At 39.9% G+C, this 27,871-nt stretch overlaps 1 protein-coding gene across 2 annotated transcripts in view; it reads right to left on the reverse strand.

The window, feature by feature from the left end:
• Window positions 1–27,871, reverse strand: part of LOC114465526 (DENN domain-containing protein 2A) — a 47,509-nt gene that overhangs the window by 14,791 nt on the left and 4,847 nt on the right. For both annotated transcript variants that reach the window (XM_028450598.1, XM_028450597.1), the window contains exons 2-5: window positions 14,355–14,441; window positions 11,266–12,276; window positions 5,077–5,204; window positions 514–626 (exon numbers count right to left, since the gene is read on the reverse strand). In XM_028450598.1, coding sequence (XP_028306399.1) covers window positions 514–626; window positions 5,077–5,204; window positions 11,266–12,276; window positions 14,355–14,440 — 1,338 coding nt within the window. In that variant the 5' untranslated portion in view covers window position 14,441. The remainder of the gene's footprint in view (window positions 1–513; window positions 627–5,076; window positions 5,205–11,265; window positions 12,277–14,354; window positions 14,442–27,871) is intronic.

The following is a 27,871-nucleotide window of genomic DNA, read 5'->3' on the forward strand; positions in this document are numbered from 1 at the left end:
GAAGTCCCAATTGCGGTGTTAGGCACAACAGTTACACGGCAAATCAAGGAGAAAAAAGAAGACCGATGCAGAATAAAGTCACTAATATATTCAGGAGGAACGGACCACTGTGCGTCTTCGCGGATCCCCGTTACTGTGGAGAGTCCGCCCCACGCACTGGTGTCAGAAGAAGAGTGAGAACAGATGGGATATATTGTGTAAATCTAAGAGAAGCTAATTTAAGGTAGAGAGAACAGACGCAAGTCATTTTACAGTCTGGATGTGGAGTGGTGGTTGTCAGTCCGTGAGAGCGGCAACTGAGCTGTGTGGGGGGGACGAGCTGATGGCAGCAGATGCTGCTCAGGTCAGTAAAGGCAGAGTAATACGTACATTCATGTCAGAGTCTCTAAAACACCACAAAACTCTCCACTAACACAAGATAAAGTCCCTACATTTGTCACTAGTCTCTATTGAGAAAAAACGGAGCAGAGAGAGGATTCTACATACTGCAGCATTAATTGTATGATCAGTTACCTTAGTAGGAGTGTCAGGGACTGGAGACGATGATGTAGGTGAAAGGCATTTGCTGCCCAGACAACTTCTCTCCAGCTCTATATCTTCATACGGGTTTTCCTTGGATGGAGGATCTTCAAAAGGAAATTGAGCTTGTTTAACTTTTTACAAACTATTCAGTTTCACTTTATCACGGCACAGATAATTCCACACTATGACACACAAGTACAGTAGTTGTGGGTTCCATTAATCCATGATTCTGCAGTTGGAAATTAAGCATTTTCAAGGATTTTGAACATTGGTCTGACATTGCTACATCTCTTTTCTGTCAGAATCACCCAGTAACTCATTAAAAAGTCTACAGTTGTTTCAAAAGGCTGCAGCTAGATTGCTAACAGGTGTAAGCAGGAGACAGCAGATTTGTCCCTTGATAGGCAGCATTCGACCCATTTCCAACCTATCATTTCCTGTCAAAAGTTCTGGAACATGTCGTCGGCTCACGAATCCCATCCCATCTCAACAATAATCACCTATTTGAACAATTTTAATCTGGATTCTGCAATAAACATAGCACTGAAACCACCCCCTTCAAAGTCACCAATAAGCTCCTCCTCTCATCTGACTCTGGCCTACTCTCTATTCTTGTTCTTCTCAATCTCACTGCTGCTTTTGACACCATCAACCACTCCATCCTACTTTCCCACTTGCAATCCCTCCTCAATATCACTGACAATGCCCTCACCTGGTTACACTCATATCTCACTAACAGAAAACAATTTATCTTTATCAACAACTGCTCCTACTCCACTGCCCCCCTGTCCCAAGGAGTCCCCCAGGGCTCTGTGCTTGGCCCTCTCTTCTTCATCATCTATCTCCCCCCCTCGGTCAAATAATTTGTCATCATGGTTTCTGTTTTCACTGCTATGCCGACGATGTCCAATTATATATCTCCACCAAATCTATCACCCCTGAAACCCACTCCACTCTGCCAAACTGTCTCTGTGACATTAAAGCATGGCTCCAAGAAAACTTCCACATTCTCAACCCGTGGCAAATCTGACATACTCCTCATTGGTATGAACTCTCTCACCCAAACAGCCTCAGGCTTTCACCTCACCATTGATAACTCCACCCTGTGTCCCGCTTCTCACTGCCGTAACCTTGGTATCATCTTTCACCACTACATCATGAAAAATGTTTTTTTCTACCTCAAAAACATCTCTCATCTCCACCTTTCACTTTCCTTCCCTGCCGCCGAAACGCTCATTCATGGATTCATTACATCCTGCATTGACTACTGCAATTGCTCCTCATTGGTACAGCCTCAACACTTCTAAATAAACTCCAGTACATCCAAAACACTGCTGCCTGCCTCCTCACCCACACCTGCTCCCGTGACCACCCCCACCCTCTGGAACTCCTTCCCAAGACACATTCTCAACTGCACTGACCTCCCATCATTCTCACACTCACCTGTTTCACTCAGCTTATAACATTTATTGCCATTATTATTCATTGGCTTCTTTTAAAAATGTAGAATGTAATTTGAAATTCTCCTGATAAAGCAAAAAAAGCTTTTAATGATCAAGATCAAGTTTATCTTAAAGACCTGTCTGCGGCTGCTGAGTTATTGAAGCTTTTAACAATCAGGCTCCCCTCTGACAACCAGTTGCAGTACAGTAGGCCAGTATTCTCTCTGCTTTTAGGACTAGACAGCAGACTTTCCTCTAAGGAAGCTTTTATTCAGAGCTGGCTCACGTGATCCTCAGCCTAGTTCTACTTCCCGTCCAACCAGCAAATATAAAAAATATATGTATAACATATATCATCTATACATACAGTATATTTTCTTTACATGAATATAATTTTTGAATTTCATAGAATTCCGTTTCCTTGATAGCAAAGACAACTGAAGTCAAAATCAGTGTTTTTATGCAAAACCTTGGCCATTTAAATTAGATTATTATTCCAAAAGATGCTCAGCTGTGGAGAAAACAACCTCACGTTTAATGGTATGTCTTCACATTCAAAGTTAAATGTAGCCATTAGTCCTCACATGGTTTATTGGAGAACAACTGGTTCTGGGTTAAAGGAAATGAGACTGGGCCATTCCCACAAAGTGCCCCTCAGTTTTTCTTCTCAACTCTTCAAGGCCTTTTACATTTGACTGATTTCACAAACCCACTGAGAAGGATAAATTAGTGTTGGCATAACAAAGGGTAGACATATCAGTAAAAATGGGGGTCCTTTGAAACATGTTCAAAACAGACCAGATGGGAATCAGATCTCAATGTTAAGACTGATGAACAGTTCTGGGCAAAATTTTTTTTTAAAAAGCTTCTCAACTACTATCAATGCCAGTTATAGATTGATCAACTTTATTCTGCATAAACTATATCTTACCCCAGAAAAAATACTTTCATTTAAATCTAATTTGTAAGAAACTTGCTTCAGGTGTGACACTGAAGTTAGTTCCTTTCTGCAGTGATGTTGACACCACACATCCACATCCCATACTCATACTCATTAAACTCAGACATAGTCTAGCACCAGGTGTTGCCAACACTGCAACATGTTTTTCTGCAGTCTGTGCTTTCTCCTCTCTCTTTTTTCTGATTCAGGTGTCTTTGAGATGGAGTTGGCACTTCCTGATATTTAAACCAGTCTGTAGCTGCGTTTCCATTACCCTTCAAAATGCTTAAAACCAAAAAAACTAGTAATGGAAACATCTGAATTTAGAAAAGAAACACTCAAATATCGCTAAAATATTTTTACCCAATGAAAACACTTTGTCTGTAATTACACTTCAAAGGATGTGACGTACCTGGTCACATGACCACTTCTCTCCCAGCAAACAAAACGCAGTACCCGAGATATTTCTTAGCATTATCCGTGGCACAGGTGGTAGTGGGTCGTCCTCTGATCGAGAGGTTGGGGGTTCGATCCCAGTACCTGACTATGTGTCGAAGTGTCCTTGGGCAAGACACTGAACCCTAAGTTGCTCCCAGTGGTCGACAAGCGCCTTGCATGGCGTCCTGTCCCATTGGTGTGTGAATGTGAGAGTGATTGGGTGAATGAGCTGATATGTAAAGCGCTTTGAGACTGCTTCAGTGTGGTGATAAAGCGCTATATAAATCAAGTCCATTTACCATTTTAAAAAATTATTACTGCCACATTAGACAGCAAACATGGTTTATTGAAGTCACTAAAGTCCCTGTAGTAGTGGGTATGAGTGGTTGTCGGTGTGTTGCCCTATGGTGGACTGTTTAAGGGCAGCCAGAGATAGGCACCAGCAGACCCCTGTGACCGTGAATAAAGGAGCAAACAGATCCGACAATAAAGGGATGGATGGAAAATGATGGAATCACTTGTACATATGCAATTAGATATATGTAAAGCATGCAATGTAGATATAAAGGTATTTTCCTTACATTAGCCTAAAGCATAATCAACCTTAATTTTTGTGTGGTCCAGCTGGATGGGAATATCAGAGCAATGGCAAAATGTAAAGTAGAGTTCAAAAGTTATTAAAGTTTAGTTGAACAGTGTAACCGAACACTGTGACATATATAAAAACAACATGACGATTGTTCAGGGTTGACATCTATCATGGTGTTGTATGCCACGTGACATTAGAGAAACATCTATGTCTGCTCTGATTGAACCATAGCACTGAACAGCCTCACACAGGGCCTCCATTGTTTGTTAGGAAATTAAGTCAGCTCCTGGTGGGGTTGGCACAACACTACAGACAATAAGGTAGGAACCTGCTCAAGGTTCCCACGTGAGGTTTTTTATTAAAAGCAGAGCGGCATGGCTCCAAATTAAAGGCAGAACAGAATAATAAGAGCAAGGACAGTTTGTCCTCTCATTGAACGCTGCAGCTCAGCTCAACTCAGTGATCCAACATGAAGCGCAGGGGTCAGACTACAAACAGGTTTTTTTCATTTAGTATTAACACCTTATAAAATCTATAGCCTTTTTTGTCCGTAGATACAAACATATACAATTTATAAAGTTTATATTGTCCCTTAATAACTACTATATTAAATCAGTCAGTGCATGGCTGCTGGCGAAGCTGCAAGCCTGCCGAGCAACTTCGGGTATTTGGTGTAGTTATTTTTAACTTGTTTTTTTTCACTTTATGTATTAAGACTAATTAGTTTAGAAAAACAATGTGTCAATTTAATCAATTGTAATTACAAAATTCTGATTAATCTAAATGTCAATATGTCCAATTTACTCTTTTTTTATTATTCCATACATTTTTATCAAATATTTTGTATCAAGTGCATTTTGTTTGGTTCAATTTGTAAAAAAAAATGACATGCTTCTAAACAGTAATGATCCAAAAACATCTATTTACATTTATTACAGTAAACTTACTGCTTAGGTTTGTAGGAAGCACACACAGTGACATGGAATTCATTTACTAATATTTTCAATTAATCTGTATTAAATCTTTCTAAAAATTATCTTAAATATTTGGACTAATTCAAGTTGGTATTAAATAGAGCTGTATTCTTTTTTCAAAGTTTTCTAATGATCATTCACTCATTCATTCATTTATCCATTCATTCCTACCAATGATGTCCTCATAGACGTTCTCCTCTGATAAAGTGCGTGTGAGTCCTAGTTTGGACTGAGCGTACCAGTCCACCCGACCGCTCTCTGTGGAGGACTGCAGCAGATCCTCAAACTCGTAGGATTTCCTAACAGAGAAGAAAAAAATCCTTCAGTACAGGAAATATGTGTATTCAATTTGTTTAAGTTCTGTGGCTGCTGCATTGAACATCTGTGGTTGATAATAAAGACATTACAGCCCAGTAGGGTAAAGTGCATGGGAACGTCCATGTTGCATAAAGTCTCATGTGCTCAAACATTCCATCATGATGCAACCTGATGGGTTCCACCTTTGTGAGGCCCTTTATTGTCTATTTCCTGCTGAACTGAACGTACAAACTAAACAGCCACAACATTATGACCAGGACTACAGTCGGAACCCAAAAGTGAATCACAAACTTGTTAAAAGCTCAGTATATTTTAAAAATTGCTGATCATAAGATGAGTACCGGGAAGTAGAACACTTATGCAATTACATATACATGTTAACTATACACTGTAAATGTAGCTCATGATGGGGTAGTGAGTAGATATAGATATTTCTTCCCAGTCAGAGACTTGCATGAAGGCGGCGGAGCACTTTGAATATCACCTGGCCACATAAAAAGGCAACCGTACTTGTAGGTCATGTTAAGAACTGTTTTTTTTTTTAAACTCAGCTTGTCTCTTTAAAGGTCTAACTCCTGTATACTTCACTAGTTAAAGATGCAGTATGTAGAATCGTGAGACGTGTATGAAATCAACCACGTTTCCCCCTCCACTCTCTGCTTTAAATTAACTGGTATTCTCATGAACGCGCACAATTGTGGAGCTCTTAGCGATTTAGCCTTTTAGAACCATGAAAGCACAAATCACATTCTAGTTACTGTCTTCACGGCGGCGGGCGCCGCCATGAGCCCCTCCCCTACCACAAAGCGCCAGCTCACATGTGGCCGCATTAATCCCAGCAGCAGGGCAGAGCGGACCCACACTATTTCGCATCCATGAACTGCATTTTTTTTTTTTTCACCTTGAAAATGTTCCTCTTAGGTTTATACATGATTTATCCAGTCTCTGGACTGCGCACAGTCACGGATGTCCACTTTGAATACGCGCAAACCTCCAGGGAGTCCGTTTCAAGTATGTTTGCACCTTTAGACTGTTGCTTTACCACATAGGCCATCCTTTTATTGGCTTGCTTTGCCGTGTAATCGTTGTGCCTAACTTTTGCCATTAGATGGTCCACTATTGCACTTTTACTACCAATAGGACGTGAACATGCATTGACTTCTGTCGAGCAGCAAATAGTAACGCTCAAAACAGCTCATGAAAAAGCTTGAATACAGAGCCAAGAAAATGAGCAGAGATCCAGTGTCCTTTCAGAAAACTTTTAATTACAATATGCTCAAAGGTTAGTATGGATTTTTGACAAAACAAAGCCAAAAAAACCTTACATACTGCAGTTTTAAAGACTCAATAAACCTTCAACAAAAACAAAGGAAATGTTAAACGCAATTATGCAAAAAATAATAGTAAAGTAAGTTAATAGAAAACAGGGGCTATCCATATCAGTTTAGTTGTCCACGTATACAATATGCATGCATTTACCGGTACTATGGACCCCACACATTACATTTCATTTCTTTCTTTCTTTTTCTTTTTGTTTAAGTCGGGGATTTAAACTGCTGTTGTAAAGACTCATGCTTTGGGGTTTAATGGAACAACACAACATAAGTTTAAATCCTAATTATAAAAGAAATACTTTGTTCATGTTAATAATCTCTCCTCAGTGCACACAAGAGTAAATCATGGAGCTTCACAAGGTGAAATTTTAGGACCAAAACATTATGTTTCCACTAGGGTTTTATGCTGATGATACACGGCTCTATTTATTTGTGAAACACGTCACTTATTAAAACTCCAGACCTGCCTTAAAAACATCAAATCCTGGATGAACTGTAACTTTCTCTTCCTTAATTGATTGATGCTGAAAAACTAGTCCATGCATTTGTATCATCTAGATTAGATTACTGAACTATTTACTGTCAGGATGTGCCAGTAACTAATTAAAAAGTCTACAGATGATCTAGAATGCTGCAGCTAATATTTAACTAACATGTAATTCCTCGGCAAAGCCTCTCCACCTGCCATTCAGCCTTACATGGTATTTTGTCACTACTGGATCAATGCAGTGGGTTAAAAAATAATCTACCAAGCATTATTTTATTTAATAGTCATTGAAAATAAGCTCAGAAGTTCTTGTAAACTCAGCACATTTGTGAAGTCATGGGGGTATGAACAGATCTGGAAGCTACACTGGACACCCCAGCAGGAGACAGCCTCACCAAACATAGGACTTGACACTGCACAGTTGAACCGAATGAGGCCTCCACATATGGTATGGAATGTAACAGATTCAAGCCAAGCTGCAAACGAAAGTGCAGAGCAAGAAAATCCAGGGAGCCAAAAGAAAGTTGAACAATAGAGGAGCTCCAGAATCCAAGTTTTCTTCTTGTCACTGTCTTCAGTTATTTGTAATCATTGGAACAACAATCCTATCGAGAGAGGTTGACCTCTTTCAGCATGATATTTTCATTGCTGAGGAAATAGGTTGGGATCTTGAACTTTACATTCAAACTTCACATATGGATTGTAGTTATACTCAAGTGTTTTTCACTAAAGTTTTTACAGCCGAGGCTGAAACGGTTGATAAAGTCAAGAAGAGCCTCTTCAACATGACTCACAGCACTTGTGTTGTGCACAATGAGTTAAGATGATGAGTGCATTCCTCACATCCGACCAGTGAGTTCATTTTGTGAGACATTTAGAAACAGAATGAGGTCATCTGCGGGTTTGATTTACAGCAGATGTGGGAAATATGGTGCGCCATAGGATAGTCTTTGCCTTGGGTTGACGGGGGATGGGATACAGGATGTTTACATGTTCTTTACCGTAAAACATCATGTATACCAGGGATTGTATACTTCAGTGACGTGCCGTCAGGGTAGGCAAGGTAGGCAGTGCCTACCCAAGGGTGAATTGATATTTTGATTATTTGTTTTAATTATAATGTAATTATAAATTATTTATTTTTCCATTTCCAATAGCCTACAGTACCTATAAGTTTGAAAGTGTCCGCATTTTGCACTATTTCCTGGAACAGCTGCACAGTCTCACTCCGCTGTAAGGCAGAAGGAGGCCACGCCCCCACCCAAAGGCATGTTGCTCCTCTGCCTCCATTCCCATTACGTGTTTTTACGTGTTTGCGCATGCGCAGTCAGGTCCCCAAGACCGCGCTATGCTAAATGCTATACGTAAGCTCACAGTGCATTAGTGAATAGATGCCATGTGACCGCTGCTGCTACGTTCTCTAGCTAGTGGGCGGTATAACACTACAGGCAGAATGACAGTGCCAGAGATGATAGAGAAACTTTTTTTTGAGGAAAAATGACAGCTTTTAAAAGATGGGAGACCAACACCTGAGTTACCAGAGCTTCAGCAAAGGTAAGGTCAGAACATGTTTCATACTTTTCACAGTGAATGGTACAAAAGGAAGGATTGGCTTTGTGGATGCTCCTCACTGAGGCTGTTCTGAGTTGTTGTTGTTGTCATTTACTCATTTTCTCCATGTTTCTGTGTTTGCAACAGATGTGCTGCCGTGTCATGAGATATATCTTGTTGGGAGAGTATGGAGGCTATATTAAATAATTGTTTATGTTTCTTTAATGGCGCCCGGTGGCTTAGTGGTTAGCACGTCCGCCTCACAGCAAGAAGTTCCTGGGTTCAAGCCCTGGGGTGGACTTGAGTCCTTTCTGTGTGGAATTTGCATGTTCTCCCCGTGCTGCGTGGGTTTCCTCCGGGTACTCCGGCTTCCTCCCACAATCCAAAAACATGACTGTACTGTCGATTGGAGTCTCTAAATTGCCCATAGTAATTGGAAGTAGTGGGTGAACCCCAACATTGCTCCAATAGTTTATAGTACTTTTTAGTAGGTGGGATGCATAGAGCTGGTGCCTATGTAGTTGCGTGCATTGTGTTATGTGGTCTGAAGTGAGGAAATGTAAGGCTTGTGGCTTGCTCCAAGCATGCACTTTGGCTTTTTGCTGTGCATCAGAACACAATTACTATTAAGTCTGTGAGCAGTCAGAGTCTGCGTCAATCCCTCATTGTTGGGACCACAAGTCTTGCCAGCCTGACCTTTAAATAAGTTATTTGTCTCAGTCCGATGTTTAGTGTGGTTTTTTTGTCAAGTTACTTGTTTTGAGATGATCCTGCTTGCCACCATTGCAGCAAGTCTGTCAATTTAGAAAAGCCACTCGCTGCACAGAAATTAGGGGCAAACTCCCGCAGCTTCTAGTGATCTCTTCTAACTCAGGTAAGAGCAGTGGATCTCGCGAGCCCACAAGGGTCTAAAAGATTATTAAAATCTGCTTGATTCACTGTTTAATCCTGCTCCAAAGCTTAACCTGCCTGGATTTTATTATTTACCGTCTTCACTTCCAGTTCTTTATGTCCGCCTGAGTTCCTGAATATGCGTCCTGGCCTGTCAGTCTGATCAGGACATTGAGCCAACATTAAAAGTCGAGCATGTTGCACTGCATTGTATTGTACTAGATAACGTAGCCTTTTGAACACGTGCTTTTTGTGTGTTTTAATATTGTAACAGGTTTTTTGTGTGTTTTAATATTGTAAGAGGTACTGTTATTGTTGTTATTGACTTGTACATGTATTGTCATGCTTGTATTTTAATGCCTTTTTACATCTTGGCCAGGGGACTACAGATGGAAAATAGCCTCCTGGCTAATTCTGGCCTTTTTTAACCATGTTTGTTCATGGGTTATATGAAATTGCACTGTCCCCTTTCAAATAAACCAATACAATACAATATTTTTTTTATTGTAGCAAAGGAAGACGTTAGCATGTTGATAATTGATAGCCCACCCTTCCCTGGCAGTGGTGACTCTTATAACTATTAGCGTTTATTTGCTGTTAATTAACAGGGTATAAAGTAAAGGTCATGAGTCTGTAGTGTAAAAAATGGGTCACATAAATTTATGCAACAGCTTCATCTCTCAGGCTATAAGACTTTTAAACTGCAATATACAACTAAAAACAATCTATAACTTATTACAAAACTCAGTGCAATAACTAATACCAATTCTGTGTCAGCACTTTATCACTGTTTTAAATGTGTATTTTTTTACTGTTTTATTGTGTGTTTCTATGATTTTAATTTTAAAGCCTAACAGTCAAGCCTTGCGTGGAAAATTTTGTTCTGTATGCGCCTAGGGTGTGTATGTATGAATGATTATAAACAATATCTATCTATCTATCTATCTATCTATCTATCTATCTATCTATCTATCTATCTATCTATCTATCTATCTATCTATCTATCTATCTATCTATCTGTCTATCTATCTATCTATCTATCTATCTATCTATCTATCTATCTATCTATCTATCTAAATCTAGCACTAAAGGTGCTAGTTGAAAACATTGACGATTATTTTATTAATGTCATGTTTGAAAATGAATAACATTTTCCTTAAAAGTTAAGAACACAAAGAACTATGGGGAGCCAAGTGTAAAAAATTAGTTTTAGCTAACACATTTTCATTATTTATCTCACTTTTCTCATATTTAGCACATTTACCAACATTTAACACAACATTTAACCACATATATAGAGGTAAAAAAAGCAATAAATCTAAATATTTAAATCTAAATCTAAATGTTATATCTAAATGTTAAATCTAAGTCTAAATATTTAATCTAAATCTAAATGTTATATATCATATCTAAATGCTAAGTTTTATATCTAAATGTTAAATCTAAATATTAAATATATGTTAAATCTAAATGTTATATATCATCTAAATGCTTAATCTTATATCTACTGTAAATGTTAAATCGAAATATTAAATCTAAATCTAAATGTTTAAATCTAAATCTAAACAATGGCCCAAAGGTTTGCAAACTTGCTTCTCCTGTTTGGTTGATTACTATAGTACTTTAATTGTATCTGTTGATATAGAATATTCATGTTAAATGGAAAGGGTACGTTAAAAAATTTGCTTAGATCCAATTGTTGGTCATCAGTTGTTGTTTCATAGTATTATGAACCATCACAAAATACAAACAAGAATAAACCTTTGGACATTTTCTTACCTGTTAGTGCAGTCACGAGCTTTCTCTGACCAAGGCCTCCTGCACACTCCTGGAGGTGGGCATTTAGGCAGAGGTGGAGGAGGAATTGAAGGCAAGGGAGGCAAATTCCTCTTTCCCTTCCCCAAACAAGGTCTAGAGGCTGGTATAATAGGTGGCGTATGGTGCTGGAAGGTTCTTTGAGGTTTGGGTAGAGGGTTTATAGATGGAGCACCTGGCTCACTGTAAACATTCTCCAAATCTCTCTGCCTCTTCGATTGTAAGCCACTATGTCGAGCTGAGTCAAAAGTCCCAAAAATGGGCTCATTGGCCTTCTTTTCACTTTCCTCCCACTCCTCTTTGGAAGGAGGGCAGAAATAATTTCCTGGGAATGCCAGTGATGGTCTGCTAGGAACATTCTTTGCTGCCCTCTCCAGTTTCTTAACATGAGTTAAAACAGTTTTCTTGTCTTGTGGTTCTTCTGCTAACTTTGTAACACAACATCCTCGTTCTAGTATTACTTCTCTGTCATCGTTTGACAATGCTGCAGAAAATTTAGGCCTCAGATCCTCTAGCTTTCCCAGATTCTCTTTCCCAGAGTCTTGTCTGTCCCAGTTCACTAGTCTCCTGCTGTCTGTCCTTTGGACATCAGAAGCTTTGGACTCTTTCTTCCTCAAGGTCTCAGTGTCTCTCTGTGTTGCAGTTAGTGGACATGTCCCTGATAAAGGCTCCTTTTTACCCTCCCATTGTGATATTTTATCCCGGATGCTTGCAGACTTGGCTCCTGCTGAACTCTTGTCATAGTTTAGTTTACTGCACATCCCATTCTCCATGTTGGGAGATCGTGGATCAGTAATAGAAGTGGCGGCTGTCCTATGAGTCAGCATGTTGTCAGGAGGACCTGGACTTTGGTTTGGGTTGAGTAGAGGGGCAAGTGGACGGTTGGACACAGTGCTGCCCCCGTCTCTGTCCCCTGGAGACAAACACACCTCCTGAGGCTGCGACTCCCCAACCTTTAATCCACAGCACTGGAGCCTGTGAATATGAACCAAAAACAACATCTCATCAACATTTCATCCAGTTTTTTGTTAACAAAAAAATAAATAAACTGCTATTTTTCTAAATAAACATATAGTAAATTGAACTGCTTTTCACATCACAATCAGACGGTAGCAAGATATTAAAAACAAGAGGCTCTGATAAGATCTCTCATGAAAGACAAATGTAAAAAGTAGATAATATTTACTTCAATATATTTGATTTAGCTGATTGAGCTACTTCTGATTGGCTTATTTAAAATGTGTCTTTCACAAAGTTAGCAACAATTGGACAAAATTAGTTCTGATTGGTTTAAGTCTTGAACAGCATTTTTTTTTTTTACGACTTAAAGTTTTCAAGAATTTCCTTAACTTTCAGAGGACATAAAGCAAGGTGTTCCAAATTTCTCTAGTCTTGTCTCATTAGCCACACAATCGGGGTTGATGCTTACATTCAAACTGATCTTTGTTGTTGCGAAAACATGAAGCATTTGCTGGGTTCCTCTGTTTCATGACTGAGAGTCACTCCCACTTCATTACTCAGTTATGACTGTTTGAAACCAGTTTTGGGGTTCAGAGTTTACAAGCTAAACATAGGGCAATATATAATGGCAGATAAATGGTTGGGGAATACAGGAGAGGGGTCTAAAAGAGAATGAGTAGTTTTTCTACCCTTCAAACATAAAGCTGCAGCTTGAGCTAAAGCCTATTCATCCCATGATCAAATGTCCTACAAAGAGAGGAAACAGGGCCGTGCTGGGTGACTTCTGATGACTTTGTTGGACGAGTAAAACCGGCACTCATGATATCTGGAGGAAATCTCAGGGGGAAACTGCTGATTCAAATTTCCTCAGAGACCTTGAAACAAAGCAAACAAAGCCTGAAAGTTAAAAAAAAGCAAAATCATATTCATCCTGAATGCTATGGAGTGTAACCGGTCTCCTTTTCCTCTACAATCACCCTTACCCCTCCTCTTAAAACATTAGTATTTATTAATTGTGATGCAAACGGGAGTGAAAACACGGTGAAACAGAAAATATCAGGAAATAAAGGCAGGGGTGGCTGAAGGCAAGAAGCAGGACATTGAGTTCTCCTTGCCGAGTTTCTAAGAAAGGCTGATCAAAAGTAAAATTAAGAGGTAAAACAAAATGTAAGAACTTAACGCTTAAACAATAATATTCAACTGGTGCCCCACTGTCCACATCTGGCCCAACTTTAACCGAGGGGTGGCCTGGCTCATGATTTATCCAAAAGAACTAAGAAGTAAAATTTCTTTGTTATCATTCAGAAATGTGGCCAGAAATGCCGATAGACCTTGAACATAACACGTGTGCGTAGCATGATCCTACACATTGTTAAAATGAGTAACATAATCATAGCTCTGAAACACAAAGCTAATTAGGAAAGCAGTGCATTTACTCTGATGGATGTTTATTTGCTTATTGAGTTGAGTCATAGTAGGCAGCTTTTTTACCACTTTAAAATTTTTACAATAGAAAACAAAGTTGGGGCAAAATTATTGCATTCAGCATACAAAAGCAAAGTGCATTTACCAATAGAGTCAGAAAGGTTATTGAATTTTGATGTATTAGTTGCAAATATTTATCTAATTTACACTAAATTTGTTTAAAAAAAAAAAAAAAAAATTAAATTTGGCTTAATAGCCATGGAAAATCATCGGTCCCTGAAAAGTTCTTTTGAAATTTTGAAATTGGCGATTTCAACTCCTTCTATTGGTGCAGAATCATATCTCTTTATTTTACTAAAAAGGTAAGTAGGAGTTGGAGGAAGAGACAGTATCCAGATGGCAGATGGCCATCTTTGCTCTGCTATTGTTGTACTGTTGACCTTCATGAGAAGGGGCGTCCCAAGCTTGCTTAAGAGCACTTTAGTTTTTCTTAAGTACGGGAATGTTTAATGGGAAACATTTAACCACAATGACATGCCTTAGGCACGACCATAATTTATCTCTTTCTCATAATTATAAGGAACTTCTTACTGTTGGTTTGCTGCTGCCATTAAAGTTACATTTGGATAGTCTGTTGTACAGACGTGTTAGGTTTTTGAGGTACCTACCCGTTAACCGATTGGTAGATGCAGTTGTCAGTGTTAGTGCAGAGCAGCAGGGCCCTCCCACCGGTCATGGTGCTAGCAGCTGGCATCCTGCACATACAAAAGAAGAATGGGATGCTAAGACAGAGCACTTGTCAAACTCAAGGCCTGTAAGCAAGAATCAGCCCCTCAGAGCATCCAATCTGGCAGCAGAAAGGTTTTCCAGAGCAAAGATTGAAAGGAAAACATTATTCAAAAGGACACAAGAAAATTGAGTTCCAAATAATTTCTACTGAATTATCTGCGACTAAGAAGATTAGAAATAAGATTTTGAAATGGAAAGTCCAATGAAAGACGCCCCGATCACCCACTAAACACTTGTATTAACCTCAGAGGGACTACGAGAAGAATTTATTAAGGTGGAAAAGTTACTTATTTCTGCTTTAACCATCCAGTGGGTTTTTTTTAGCAACAAACTAGTGTATCATCAGTCACAAGGTCAAATCATGACAAACCTCCAGAGCTGCAGCATTACCAATTAACATGCTATTGGGATCATCTGGCTATTCTTTTTTCTAAATTGTTTTTCTGTTTTGCTGCTTACATTCACGGGTGGATTCACTAAAATCTGAAATAAAGGGTGGTAAACCAGGTGAGCCCGTCTCTCTCACACACACGTCCCTAAATCCTTTGGTGGTGCTGTTTACTCACCTGCTGTGGGAGATTCACAAACATTGCGGCACTAATAAGTACGCGTATAGACATGGTTGAAACCGTCCTATTTAAATGAACATTTTGCTCGTTCAACATGGAGAGGTGAGTGCACAGAAGCACAAAATGACATTTGAAGCTGGTGGACTTCTCCGTCTGCTGCACAAACATTTAATAATGTGGAAAACAAAATAAACAAAGAAAAAAAAAACTTTTTTAAAAACAACAACTTTAAAAACTAATTATATTTTTTCCACCTAATTTAATGTGGCTGTTCTGTCAGTTCCTGTGACTTTGCTCTTATCAGTCCATGATAAACAGGCAGATTTGGACAGAAACCATCCTATTGATCTGTTGATGCCACTGATTTGAGTTAATGCAGCTATAAAGTCTGTCAATCAGTCGATCAGCACCATTTGAAGATGATCTACTGAGCATCATACAGCAAGCCTGAGATCCCGAGCAGCGCTCAGCTGATTCTGGCCTGACGTTTTACAGTTAAAACATGGAGAGAAAGACACAGGAGCTCCTTGGAGCTGTGTGTCCGGAGCAACATCAACAGCGACTCTGCACCGCAGCCACACCAGACACGCGCCGCCTTGGATGTCCAGCTTTTTCTCTCACTCACACACACTTTATTCTGCATTTTCTTATTCAGTGGCTGTTACTATTGACAATTGTTTTATTTAAATTATTTCCTTATACTAGATAGGTCAACTGGAGTCTTTTTTGCCATCTCTGCTGTGTTTTGTGTAAACATTTACTGCAGCTGATCTCTGCGTGTTTTCAACTGCTAGTCAGACGTACTATTTTCTGGTGCTAAAACAATCACTGCAAACTGTTCCTGCATTAATTTATTTACATTTCCTCCTCCCATTTTTTGTGCCCTTTATGAGGTCTGCCTACTTTACATATTCATCAGAGGGAAATGCTGGGAAATGCACTAAATAGATTGTGGGTGCATTTTGACCCGCAGTCCTGACTCCCTGGGGTTTGTACCCCTTTATTAGCGCATCGCGTGATGTTTGCACTTGTTTTAATACCCATAAACCTTTAGTGAATCCGCCCCTCAATGTTTAAAGGACTCTACTCTTTCAAGTGGCTGGTTGTTGACTGACAGACTGGCGATGGTGGGAGGAACTTTGCAAAAATTATTGACTAGCTCCATAATTTTTGAGAGAATGAGTTGGAGGCGGTTCAGTCTGCAACACTCTGCAAAGCTGTTCATCTCACCCTGTAGTTCATCCTGGGAGTTGGAGGTATCAGTGATCACAGTACCATCAGAGTTTTTAATGTATGTTATGCCTGGATTTTTGCTTTTACAGTCATTTGTATATAATGTGAACAGAACCAGTAAGATGACAGAGCCCTGACGGGCACCTGGAGAGACTGTTCTGGATGAGCTGAGATAGACATCAACCCAAACCTCCTGGCACCTGTCAGACATAAGGAGCAGTCTAAACCACGCGTCACTTGTCGCCATTACAGCGCCATCTGTATTTAAATATACCATCAAAGTCACAATGAAACCAGACACACTTGGTGCCAAACCACCCTGTATAAGACTGCATTAGAATCTGGGTTATAGCCGCTGGAAAGAGACTCTAACACTTTCCCGGTAAATTTTGGTGGAAGAAATTGGCTACTTTCAAACAAAGACGAAGTTTGGGTATTAGGGTTGCATAGGTTGGGGTCGACTCCCATTGTTCTGTAACATTTATCAATTTAAGGGAATCATAAAGCTTGCTTAGTTTTGTTGTATATTCATGCTTAAAGCCTCATGCGAAAACAAAAAACATGGCAAACACATCCTTCCAGTGGAATCCAACACATGGATTGGTGTGTGCGACTTCTACCAGATGTACTGCATAACGTTAGAGTATTTACAGACCATTAAATGTTTCCTGAAGTTAGCTTGGCTCAGCTCCTTCTTTAATACTGTCGTTATGAACATGCTCAAGGCCAACGCTGACTATTCAGGTAACGTTAGCCTAATTGTGCCAAATTCCTTAAATTGCTGTCCTAACTTGCAATGAGGTGGAAAGGTAGTCATTGCAGTCATTAAATAAAAGGTTTAATGTGTTTCCTTGTTAACAAAATAATTGTCCCACTGGGTCTAGTATGCTCGGCTGAATCATAGTTGGGATGTTTGTTCTAGGATGAAAAACCAACTGCGTCCAAGGAAAAGAGAATTTTTGGTTTCATCCAACAGGAAGTGGACAGCATGTCATATTGTAGCCTCAAGCTCCAGCCATTCATTCTTCTGAGTTCAGTCCCACATCTGACTGAGCTGAGCCCCTGAGGGGGGAGACAGTGGGCTTGCGTCAACCATTCAATAGGCTGCAGACTCAAATGATTTTCAGCTGTGAGGTCACATGTTTAAGGGCAAACATCAACTTTTTTCCCTGCCTCCTCCACAGGATTATTTTCTTCTTCCTTTTTTACACCCAGCACAGATAGGAGTAGCAGAAATTATGCATATAGAAGTGACTGAGCATGGAGGACTCAAAGAATGTAAAGCTTTCCAGTTTAATCTTTATGAAGAGTATGGACGTTTAATGAATGTCACAGAGGAAGGAAGGAAAGATAAAAGCAGGGGGAGGGGAGACTGTGGTCATCAAAACTAAAGAGGAAAGCGGATATAGTAAAGAAAAATATAGTGTCCTACTTCATTGTTTGGAGTCCCAGCGCCAAAATAGATCATGTATCTCAATGCCATAAAAGGTCATTTGGTATTTTCACTATTTTGACTCCCAACTTTATTCATCGCTTCTCATTATTTGTCTGACCTTGACAACAAACTGTTTATTTTCATCTAGAAGAAGCAGGAAGCTTGACAGCATTGTCGGTTAACGGGATTAGGTTACTGAGGAAACTCTTTTTGGAGAGTGCAAAAGGCTTTTGTTCTTTACAACTATTAACAACTATTGTGGACGCCAACCCCAAGAAAGACATGGACACTGCAACAATGTAGAGGCTGAGGAAAGCCATCTGCTGAGGCCAATAAAAACATCATGGGAAGCCCTGCAGTCCTGCCTTCTTCTGCTGCTGGCCCGTGAGGTGTGACGGGCCGTGCATGCCACAGAGGAAGTGCATGTATTGTTCTTTATCAGTTAGCATGACACAGTAGCCCTATTGTAACCTGCCTTTTTATCAGTGAAGGTTAAAGAAGGTTTATCACACTGTAGAAAATGGATGTTTGGTTTGAAGAAAACTCACAAGCTTAAATATACGTTAAGTTATAGATAACATTTAAATGATCACCTCTAGTTCCATTTGTTTCCTTGAGTGCTCACCTGCCTGCATTGTTTTGTGACAGCCGGAAGCAGTGTTCATTTTTTAAATTTCATTTTAGACATTTTATTCTTGGTTTTTACTCTTGTAGACTTTTTTGAGTTTACAGTAACATAACAAGTGTAGCTGTCAACTGCAGTTGTCACCTGGCTCACTGTGTGACGAAGAGCTCATAAAGCTGCTGTTGTGTTTTAAAGAGCACAGCACGTTTCCGATTGAAGTGTAGCTGCAGTGCTGTTGAACATAACAGCTGTAAGACAATTATTAAATAAGTTATGATTGATCTGATTTTGCAGCGTCCTTACTGTGTCTGTTCCCTCTCCGTTCATTTACTCTATGTACCTCACTCCCCCACAGCTAATACAAGAGGGTCCTGTAGCCACTATTTACTGACTGAGATGTGAGGGATAAAGATAATACTAGCTAAAGCTCACCGCAAGTGAAGATAATCCACTCTTCATGATTACTATCATGGTTGTTCCCGATGTGGAGCCAAGGCTTCTGTGTGGCAAAACTGGAGATGCGCTGCGCCACTGCATGGAGAGTGGAGCAAGGTCATTCAGTCAGAAAGAACGACAGAGTTTAAAATTTGAGTCAAGATATTTAATTGGTTAAATTGGAAAACAGGACATTGAGAATGGATGTAAAGCAGCTTGTTTTTACTTGTCAGTTGATCATGAACATTGGTTTTGTTTTATTTTTTTGTTGTCAGTACTTCTTTAATTTACATTCTCGTCAGAATTTAGTCACAGAATAAAGGGTCATTGACAAAAAGTTTTTGTTTAGGTTATTGTTGACAAAATGAACACTGGCCAGGAGAAGGTTTGATCAGCATAGACAAGAATAGAAAGGAACATCAAATAACATTTGAGGTGGAGCAGTTGAGGATTAGGTCAGGGAAATCAGACTGAGATTGTTGGAAGGATCTGCCAGGTAAATGAGGGTCACTGTTTGATTCCACTGTGGGCCATCACTGTGGGACATTGAGCACGTGCCTTAACCCTAATTGTATATATATTGCAAATGAGAACTTATTCTCAATGACTTATCTGGTTAAATGAAGGTGAAAAAGGAAAAGATCCAGTAAATATTGGATGAGATAAAGATGAGTGTGTTGGTGTTGGCATTGTTGATGCAAAATGGCACAAGATACCGACACTTAAACTTCAAACTTTAAATCACACAATGGTTGCTCTCTTCCTTGTGAGGTTTTTGTACGTAAAGGACAAACTTGTTTCTAATCAGCTTTGATAATGGAAAAAAAGCAAACTAAACAAGACATTGTCTGAGGAGCTTCGCTAAAGATTGCAGCTGGGGTCAAAGGCAAGGCATCAGAGCCAAGGATCAGATATACAGAACACAGCAGGAGAATTTTCTCCATACAAGTGGAAATTGTGATGCAAATTTAAATGACCACTCTTTCAGAGTTTCAGGAGATGCTTCTTGTGAGCTGAGGTGCAGAACTTATTCAGTGTCACCATAATGATAGTGACCCCAGTGTCCGCATTTGTTTTTAATGCCTAATCTTTAACATGCAATACAGGTTTAATCTGAGATAAAAGTGCACTCTAAAACAGTAATATGTATTTATTTAATGATGATCTGGGGTGTTGCAGCTTTTATCATTACCATTATCAGACTTGGCCAGCACTGCGGTGTCCACTGAGCTGTGGTGCTCTGAAAGCAGGCTTGGCAGCTTTGTCGATGCAGCTGCTTTCCATGAACACTTCTCCCTCTCTTCCTTTACTGTGTCCAGCTGACATCACCATACCTCACTTGTTCTTCCAAAATGTTCTCTACTTTTTCTCCCTGTTGCTATGACATGCCTAACCAGGGCCAAGTTACTCACTGCACACAAAAGACTGCCTTGAACAGAAACTTATTCTAAACTGCGAGGAAGTAAAAAGGGTGCATTCAGTCCTATTTAGTCCAAAACTAGAGTTTGTTTTTGTTGGACAGATTGCTTTGTTTGGTATAGCCTTGGATTCTGAAGTGGAGTAAAGAAGCAGAGTATAGTTTGCTTTAAAGGTGGGTGTTAGAGCACACTCATACTGGCCAATCTGTGCCTGACCTAGGCATGTTCGATCCATAAAAACCAGATTGTTGGCGTAGTGTGGGTGCAACTTTGCCTTGATTGAACTGAGCTGGCACAGCTGGGTTGGAAGAAATCCAAGTGTATGGTGCAATTGGTATGCTTGTTTGCATACATATGCACGTACGGTAACATACTCAATGTGCTGAACTTGGTGTTTACATATGAACAGTACAAAAATCTCTCCACAATAAATCTGGACATCTCGGAATGATGAGTGAAGGAAATGTAAGCCTTGATTTCAGGCTCATTCTCCATCACTTTGCTGCAACCGCATACAGAAAAGAGTTTCATTTTGACATTGCACAATACATATATCGTGTATAAATTATGTGTGTGTCAAAGGAAACCATGCTAGGCTGAGGGGAATGTGAGTAGGGATGGGTGCCAAATTTGATACTTTTTTAGGTACCGACCAAATTCCTTTGTACTATCTGGTACTGATTCATGTAAAATCAAACGGTTTCATGTTTCAGTACCAAAACGCATCCTTGTGACTGTGAGGGAGTGGAAGAGTAGGCGATTTCCTGTGCAGTACCTGAACACAACATTGCGTAATGATGGCAGTAGCTGCAGATTCAGAAAGCATGGCTGATAGAAAGCTGTCATAAGGCTCCACTTTTTAAAATGCGATGCAGACCCAGCACCTGCCGATCAAGCTGCTAAGGGCTTCAGAGCTACGCAAACACAAACTTTTATTTCTTCTGTCATCAAGCTTTTAAATACTAGTGAGAGGGCCAAATGAGATGTGTCTCAAGTGCTGTTTTCTAGGGTTGAATCTACTTTTATTTATTTACTTCACTATTGCACTTTATCGTAATGTCGCAGCTGCTGTAGCTACTTCATGGCTCTTCTGTTTTTTTCCTACACAGTGACTGACTGATAAAATAAAACGTGGATGTGTGTGCAATGTTTTTTCCCTTGCTGCAACCCAACCCACCACTGCGAATTGATTTGTCCCTCGGAGATAAATAAAGTATTCTGAATCTGAATTTATCAGTGTAGCGCAGAGATATTTACTGGGTCTCTGGCCAACGCAAACAGCGCTGTTGCTTAAGTCCAACAACTCACTGAAATAGACAGAAATGTCCAGTATTACAGAGAAAGTATAAGGGAGCACCTTGCTCCGCTCTTCACCGCACGGCTGCATGGGCTGAATAAACAAAACAAATCAAAGGTAATTGTCAGTGCATGCCAGTTTGGGGGCACAGATTGCCATTGTGAGTGCACCTTTAGATCACAGACCTCAGTTCATATGCAGTCTGAAAGCAACCACCCCAAAGTCTGGATGTGAACAAAATGTGACGTAGATTCCAGTGCATTGTGGATCAGATGAATGCCCAGCTGTGCAAAACCAGTAAACAACCACATAGCAGAACAAATAACTGGCCTGTGGGCCAACTGGGTTTGGGAAGGTTTGTACAGTAGTTTTTTGATAAAAAAAAAAAAGGTCATACAGCTATACTTTGCAGACTTTTGTGGAATTCCAGAAAAATATGAAGTATTATTTTTAAATCATTTTAAATGAGATAGTGTCAACAATTAACAAGCTGGATTATGATGATGGATTTTTGTTTTTGATGCGTTTGATTACACAGTTTTTTCCCTTTATTTTATCTTCCTTTGCAAGTGTTCAATTTAAGCAACTGATCCCCCAAATAAGCAGCTCTTGTAACTGCTATTCTCCTCCTGCTCATATCCAGTCAAAGCACTTCATTGAAGAGGAAAAAAAGAAATGTTTTTTTAAGCACAGTCAGGTTGTCACATAACGCATGTCGGACATGAAGCCCTTAGTTTCATTAGCTCAATGCATCCAAAGATGTAGGAGATGTAATCTGGTGATAAGAAAAGATCAAGGACTAGAGAAGAAGTTGGAAGACAGGAGAAAAATGGTGTCAGAGCTCTACAGCCTTTGTCCAGCTATGTTTCTGTCTTTGTGACACATCTCAGGTTCCTTCTGCTTTCCTAAGCAAGGCCTTGGGCGACAGAACCAAGGCCAGACACCCACGATGTAAGAAGGAACGCTACTGCAGGTCATTCCTTCCATCTGTCATAAGAATGTATAACATTAGCATAGCCTGAAGTGTTTTTTGTTTTTTTCTCATCTGTAAATAATAATGTTCCTCCTAGAGGGTTTTCACTGACGTCATGTTCTGAGCAGTAACCCGGATGCGTGGCCATATTTGAGGCACTCTGAGGTAAACACTGCAATGGATAAATGTCCGAAACCACAGAAAAGCTCCTCAAAATGCAATATAGATGCAAAGGCATACAGGTCCGCTGGAAAGGGCACGATATTTGGAAGTTATGGTTTATTGGCTGTTGTAGTGTGTGAATGTCCCCACTGTGGGATAAAATAAAGGATAATCTAATCTTATCTAATCTAAACAGAATTTCTGTTTATAGGTCTGAATACACCAGCCAGTTTGGGGATGGGTTCAAATATCAGAACCACCAAAGTGTACCTTAACCTGCTCGCTAGTGTGAGGTTTACACAGACAACGATCTGATTGTCATAAGGAGGAGAAGCGGAGGAGGATGAGGCAGTCTCAGAGGCAGAAAAGACATAATCTCATGTTTCTTGTCAGAGGTGGAGCTGTCCAACTCGCCCCCAACCCACACACCACCCCCCTCACACACACAGTAACTCATCCTCAGTCTGCTCTCAATTATTCTCCTGGCTCCTCTAACCAAAGGCCGTGCCAGCTCACCGACAGGCTCGTTTTTAGCCACTCTCACTCACTGGCCTACATTTTATCCTTCCAAAGCCTGGATCCAATCCAAAACCCAAATATGTCATGTGCTGGGTTTAGTTCTCCTGTTTCTAATCTTCATATTGCCACTGACACGCTTCTCCTCTACACATCATAAATTACTGCAAAAATGAACAGCAAGTTCTTTTAGTCAATCCGAAATTGATTTAACTTTGGAAAACATTAGTTTTTACTTTACGAGAGTTTTACAAATTTTTTGGCAGTGCACTAAGTGTATTTAATGCAGGGGTTCTTAACTTAGGACCCACTATCAGCGCTTGAAAACAGTGATGCGTCTGGCATAGTACACAATACAGTACAATTTTATCACATCGCTGTCAGACAACAATTATAAGAAGAATGACATCTGGATGTCTTGAATTAACCTTTTGCAAAACCCCGCCCACAAACAGTCCATGTCCAATCATATGTTCGAGCAACCGTTACTATGTAAGCAAGGTCCGACATGCTCAGAGCAGGGGCAATGGTGAAGCGGTGTGCTGATGGCTTGTACAAGTCAGATTACAGGTACCCCAAGAGTTTGGCTGGGGGAGTCGTGTTCCCAAAGCCAAAAACACAACTGGAGCAATGTCTACAATGGACTATGAAACTATAAAAACGTCACAAGGATGTGTGTGTCAGTATGTGTATGTTTTTAACGTTATCTCATCTTGTCTGCACTAATGTGTATGTTCAGCAAAATGAAAATAATGCTTGATTTGATTTTGATGAAATAAGGTGACATAACTATATATTCATGTACCTAGTGAAAAGGTGTGTGTGTGTGTGGGGGGGGGGGAGGGAGGGGGGGCGACGATGACGGTGACGACTGTGGTATACAGTTATTAGCAACTATCATAATACCATATTACTATCAATGTTTCAGTCGACATCCTCCTGAAGCATACATGTCTCCCAATCTATATTAACAGGCTTTGTTACCACTTAGTAGCATTAATAGCTGCTATCTTATTAGCCTTGGGTCACCTGTAGGCTTAGCTATCTAGCTAACGGTTTGTTTTATTAAGATCCCCATTAGCTGTGATAACGCTCTTAAAGCCTAAGGAGGATACGAACAATATAAGAAAACTTACCCAGCAGTGACTTTAGTAAAGTTAGAAAGATATTCACAAAAGTCCAACACTTCAGGAGCATGACTCGTTGTAATAGTTGTAATATCCCCTTTGTTGTTTATTTTAATATGTTGAATATAGCCATCCACAGCATATTGTAACCCCTTTTGCCTGGATCTAGAAGATACTGCGCAGGTATTGCTCCAAAAAGACTCATTAACACTCACCGGGAGACTTCTCCATTCCAGACGAGAGCATGACGAACATCCCAAAAGTAAATAAGGGGGCCGGGGCTTTTGCGAAAGGTCATTTAAGGAAGATCTTAATAAATTAGAGCAAAGTGTCCAGGGTGTAACCTGCCCAGTGTCACGCAGGCCTCATCAAATATTTGAATGGATCCATGGATGTTTTTACTCTGTTAAATCTCTCTTCCTAAAAGAACTATCTTTCGCTCAAAGGTCCAGCAGTAGTACTGTGCTGCAGTGGGTGGACGTGGATTAAAAACAACATGGATTTCAAAAGACCAATATTATTCACATATCAAATATCTACTCAAAGTTTGAGCCTCTTTTTGTTTCATGCTTCCATGAGGGAATTCCTATCAGAGCTCTGTCCTATCCTGCTTCCCTGCATGCACAGCATTTTAGGATTAACCCGCCTTTCCCCAAGGGGAGCCTGGTGAGGCAAGAGCTTGGGAAAATACTCTTCCTGAGTATAAACTCCAGAGGCTGAGCTAAACTTTGACTGACATATTTTGTTGCTGGCCCTGGCCTATCAGTGGATGGAGATGTAACCCAAACCAATGCATTTTTTATGGCCATCATAGTTGGAAAATCTGGGAAAACTGCACTCAGCTCATGGAAAAATTGCCAATCATTTAAAATAGTAGAAAAGTAAGCATTTTTATTGAGACTAGAGAGGAAAATACAAAACCACACAAACACCCAAAAAGAAATATTTCAACCCGTTGGGTTATTAAACTATCATTATGCTAGAGACAGACAACAGGAAAATGAGCACTTTTCCCTAGTGAGATGGTGTTTGGATGCAATCAAAGCTTCTCCGTGTCTAAGGTACTCATTAACTTGTTTCACATGGGCAAACGTCCAAATACATTATGGCTTTAATCGTCATTACAGATCATCAACAGGTAAACAACATTCCAGTCCGACAGAGCCATTAGCCTTTCTCTCTAATTACACTTACACACAACAATGCTTTCAAAGTCCTATTAAAGCTGCAGTATTTATATTTTTTTGGCTTCATTTGATCAAAGATTCATAATCACTGTTGAGCATATTGTAATTCAAAGTGTTCTGAAAGTACAACGTCATTTCACATCATATCTTGGCTCTGTATGTGAGCACAAAACACTGCTCAGCATTGTATCAACCCGCATTAAATATGACACCGACCAGCATTTCACCTGTCTGGTGAAACAGAGCAGAGACTTGCAGATGAGCTACAACAGTAGCGACACCTTTAAAACACGTTCAAGGAGTACAAGGACTACAGATAAGCGCTAAGGATTGTGGGAAATGTAGATTTTAATGAAAACTACTATGCGGCAGTGGAGAGCAAACATTCCGCACAGAGTCCGTTGGATGCGGAATCCGCCAAAGTATGTTTGAGCCTTAAAGTACTCCGTGGAGGTCCGTGGGGGACATGCTGTGCGCCCCAAGTACTGGTGACAGAGGGAGAGTGATAACAGACAGGATAAATTGTGTGTAGACCTCAGAGAAGGATGTCCAAGGTGGAGAGAACAGACACAATTAATTGGCAGTCTGGATGCGAAATGGAGTGGATCTGTGGTGGGGCAGGAGCTTACTCCAGCAGCCGCTGTGCAGGGCAGTAACTACAGAGTGATAGGTGAATTCATGTCAGTCTCTAAAACACCAGAAAACTCTCCAATAGCACAAGATAAAGTCCCTACATTGGTCACTAGTTTCTATCGAGAAAATAGTTGCTATGAGCTCCACAGTTGTGCACGTTCATGAGGATACTGATAAGGGATGGTAGGTTTCCAAACAGGGAGTGGAGAGGGGACGCGTGGTTATTTCTATACAAGGCTTACAATTCTCCATGCTGCAGCTTTAATCAGAGGTATAACAAATTCAGGCAGTATTTACATTGGCACCCGAGAGGTTCTGGTTCCATGACCAAACTCCTATTCTATAATTGGTTTGAACAAGATGGTTTGGAGCCTGAATTGCAGGGTCAGTTGAGAACCTAACATTGAAGCATCAATATTGTGAAGCATGGCGTGTTCAGTCGGATCACTCAATATTCATTGAATAAATTGTAATAAACACCATTACAGAAAATATTCAGGTTAAATCTTTAAATATTTTTTTCAGGGTATGTAAACTTTTGAGTGTAGTTGTATCTTTGACCAGTCAAATTTCAGCTGTTAAGTTTACATTTGCCTCACTTCTTCTCCTGAACTTGCGGTCAGTAGGTACCTTCAGGTGATTTGCTGCTGACTATTGACGGAAGTGTGAACATTTGAAAACTTGCACACTGGTTTAACTTAAACTTACTTTAATGCTGGTCAGTTTACTGAAAACCCACAAAGTTTACAGACTTCTGCACAAGAATGATGGCAGTGTTAAAACAAGCACAGTAAGAATTGTCAAAAAAATACATGTATATGTGTCAAGGTTGTGTAATAAAAATTACAAGCAGTGAATGTGTGCATTATCACTGCAAGCATGAACCGTTGGCCAACATCACAGACAATACACGCCACCATGACTTTGACTCAAGAAAATCTTTTTGACCGTCGCCACGGGACGCATTCCATTGTTGCAAGGTAGCCACAGCAGCTCTGGAGATTGGCCCGATGGGGTCTCGAGGTTGCCTTGGTGCCTTGCCAAGTGCCTGTCAGAAGCTCCATCCTCTCAAAGCATGTGTAGATGGGTTGTAACCGCCTGAAAGCCGTGCTGTCACTTTTTTCATTCAAGGACAAAGAAGAAAACAGATGTTGCTGGCTACAGCATACACACACATCTACGAAGGTCATCATCAAGAAAACACACACGCATATCAACAACAACTGATCCATCAATGTGTTTTTGATTGTAAAACTTTACATTAAAGTTACATTAAATGTATGCTACATTTGTTGGAATACTTCTCCATCACAGAAACAAGAGAATTGGTTGAAGCTTGGACAAGTTTGATAAACCCTCAGTGGCATTTCTGATTATTTTACACATTAGAAAAACGGATCTATAACCATATGTGTTGATGTTGATTAATAATCACTGCACAGGATGTGAGCAATTTAAAGGTGCTCCGTGTATGTATAACGTCCAACTTCATTCCAGTTGTACCACAATATTAAAAAAAGTGCAATTTCTTGGATGGTTAATAATAACATACATTTCCTCTAACTAGGAGTAGTAAAACTATATTTTATAAATGCCAACATAGAAAATGCTGTATCAAATTTAAAGTAAAGCTGTTATATGTCAAAAACAAACAAATACTTAAAAACATGATTGTCAGAAACAGTCATAGTAAGGTGCTGTTGCCTTGCTCGTTAAAAAGCAGGATAATATGAAAATTTGCCAAAATTCAACAAAAACACATATTAAGTGTACTTTCAAAAAACCA

Source organism: Gouania willdenowi, chromosome 6 (genome assembly GCF_900634775.1).
Source record: "Gouania willdenowi chromosome 6, fGouWil2.1, whole genome shotgun sequence".
Taxonomy (NCBI): domain Eukaryota; kingdom Metazoa; phylum Chordata; class Actinopteri; order Blenniiformes; family Gobiesocidae; genus Gouania; species Gouania willdenowi.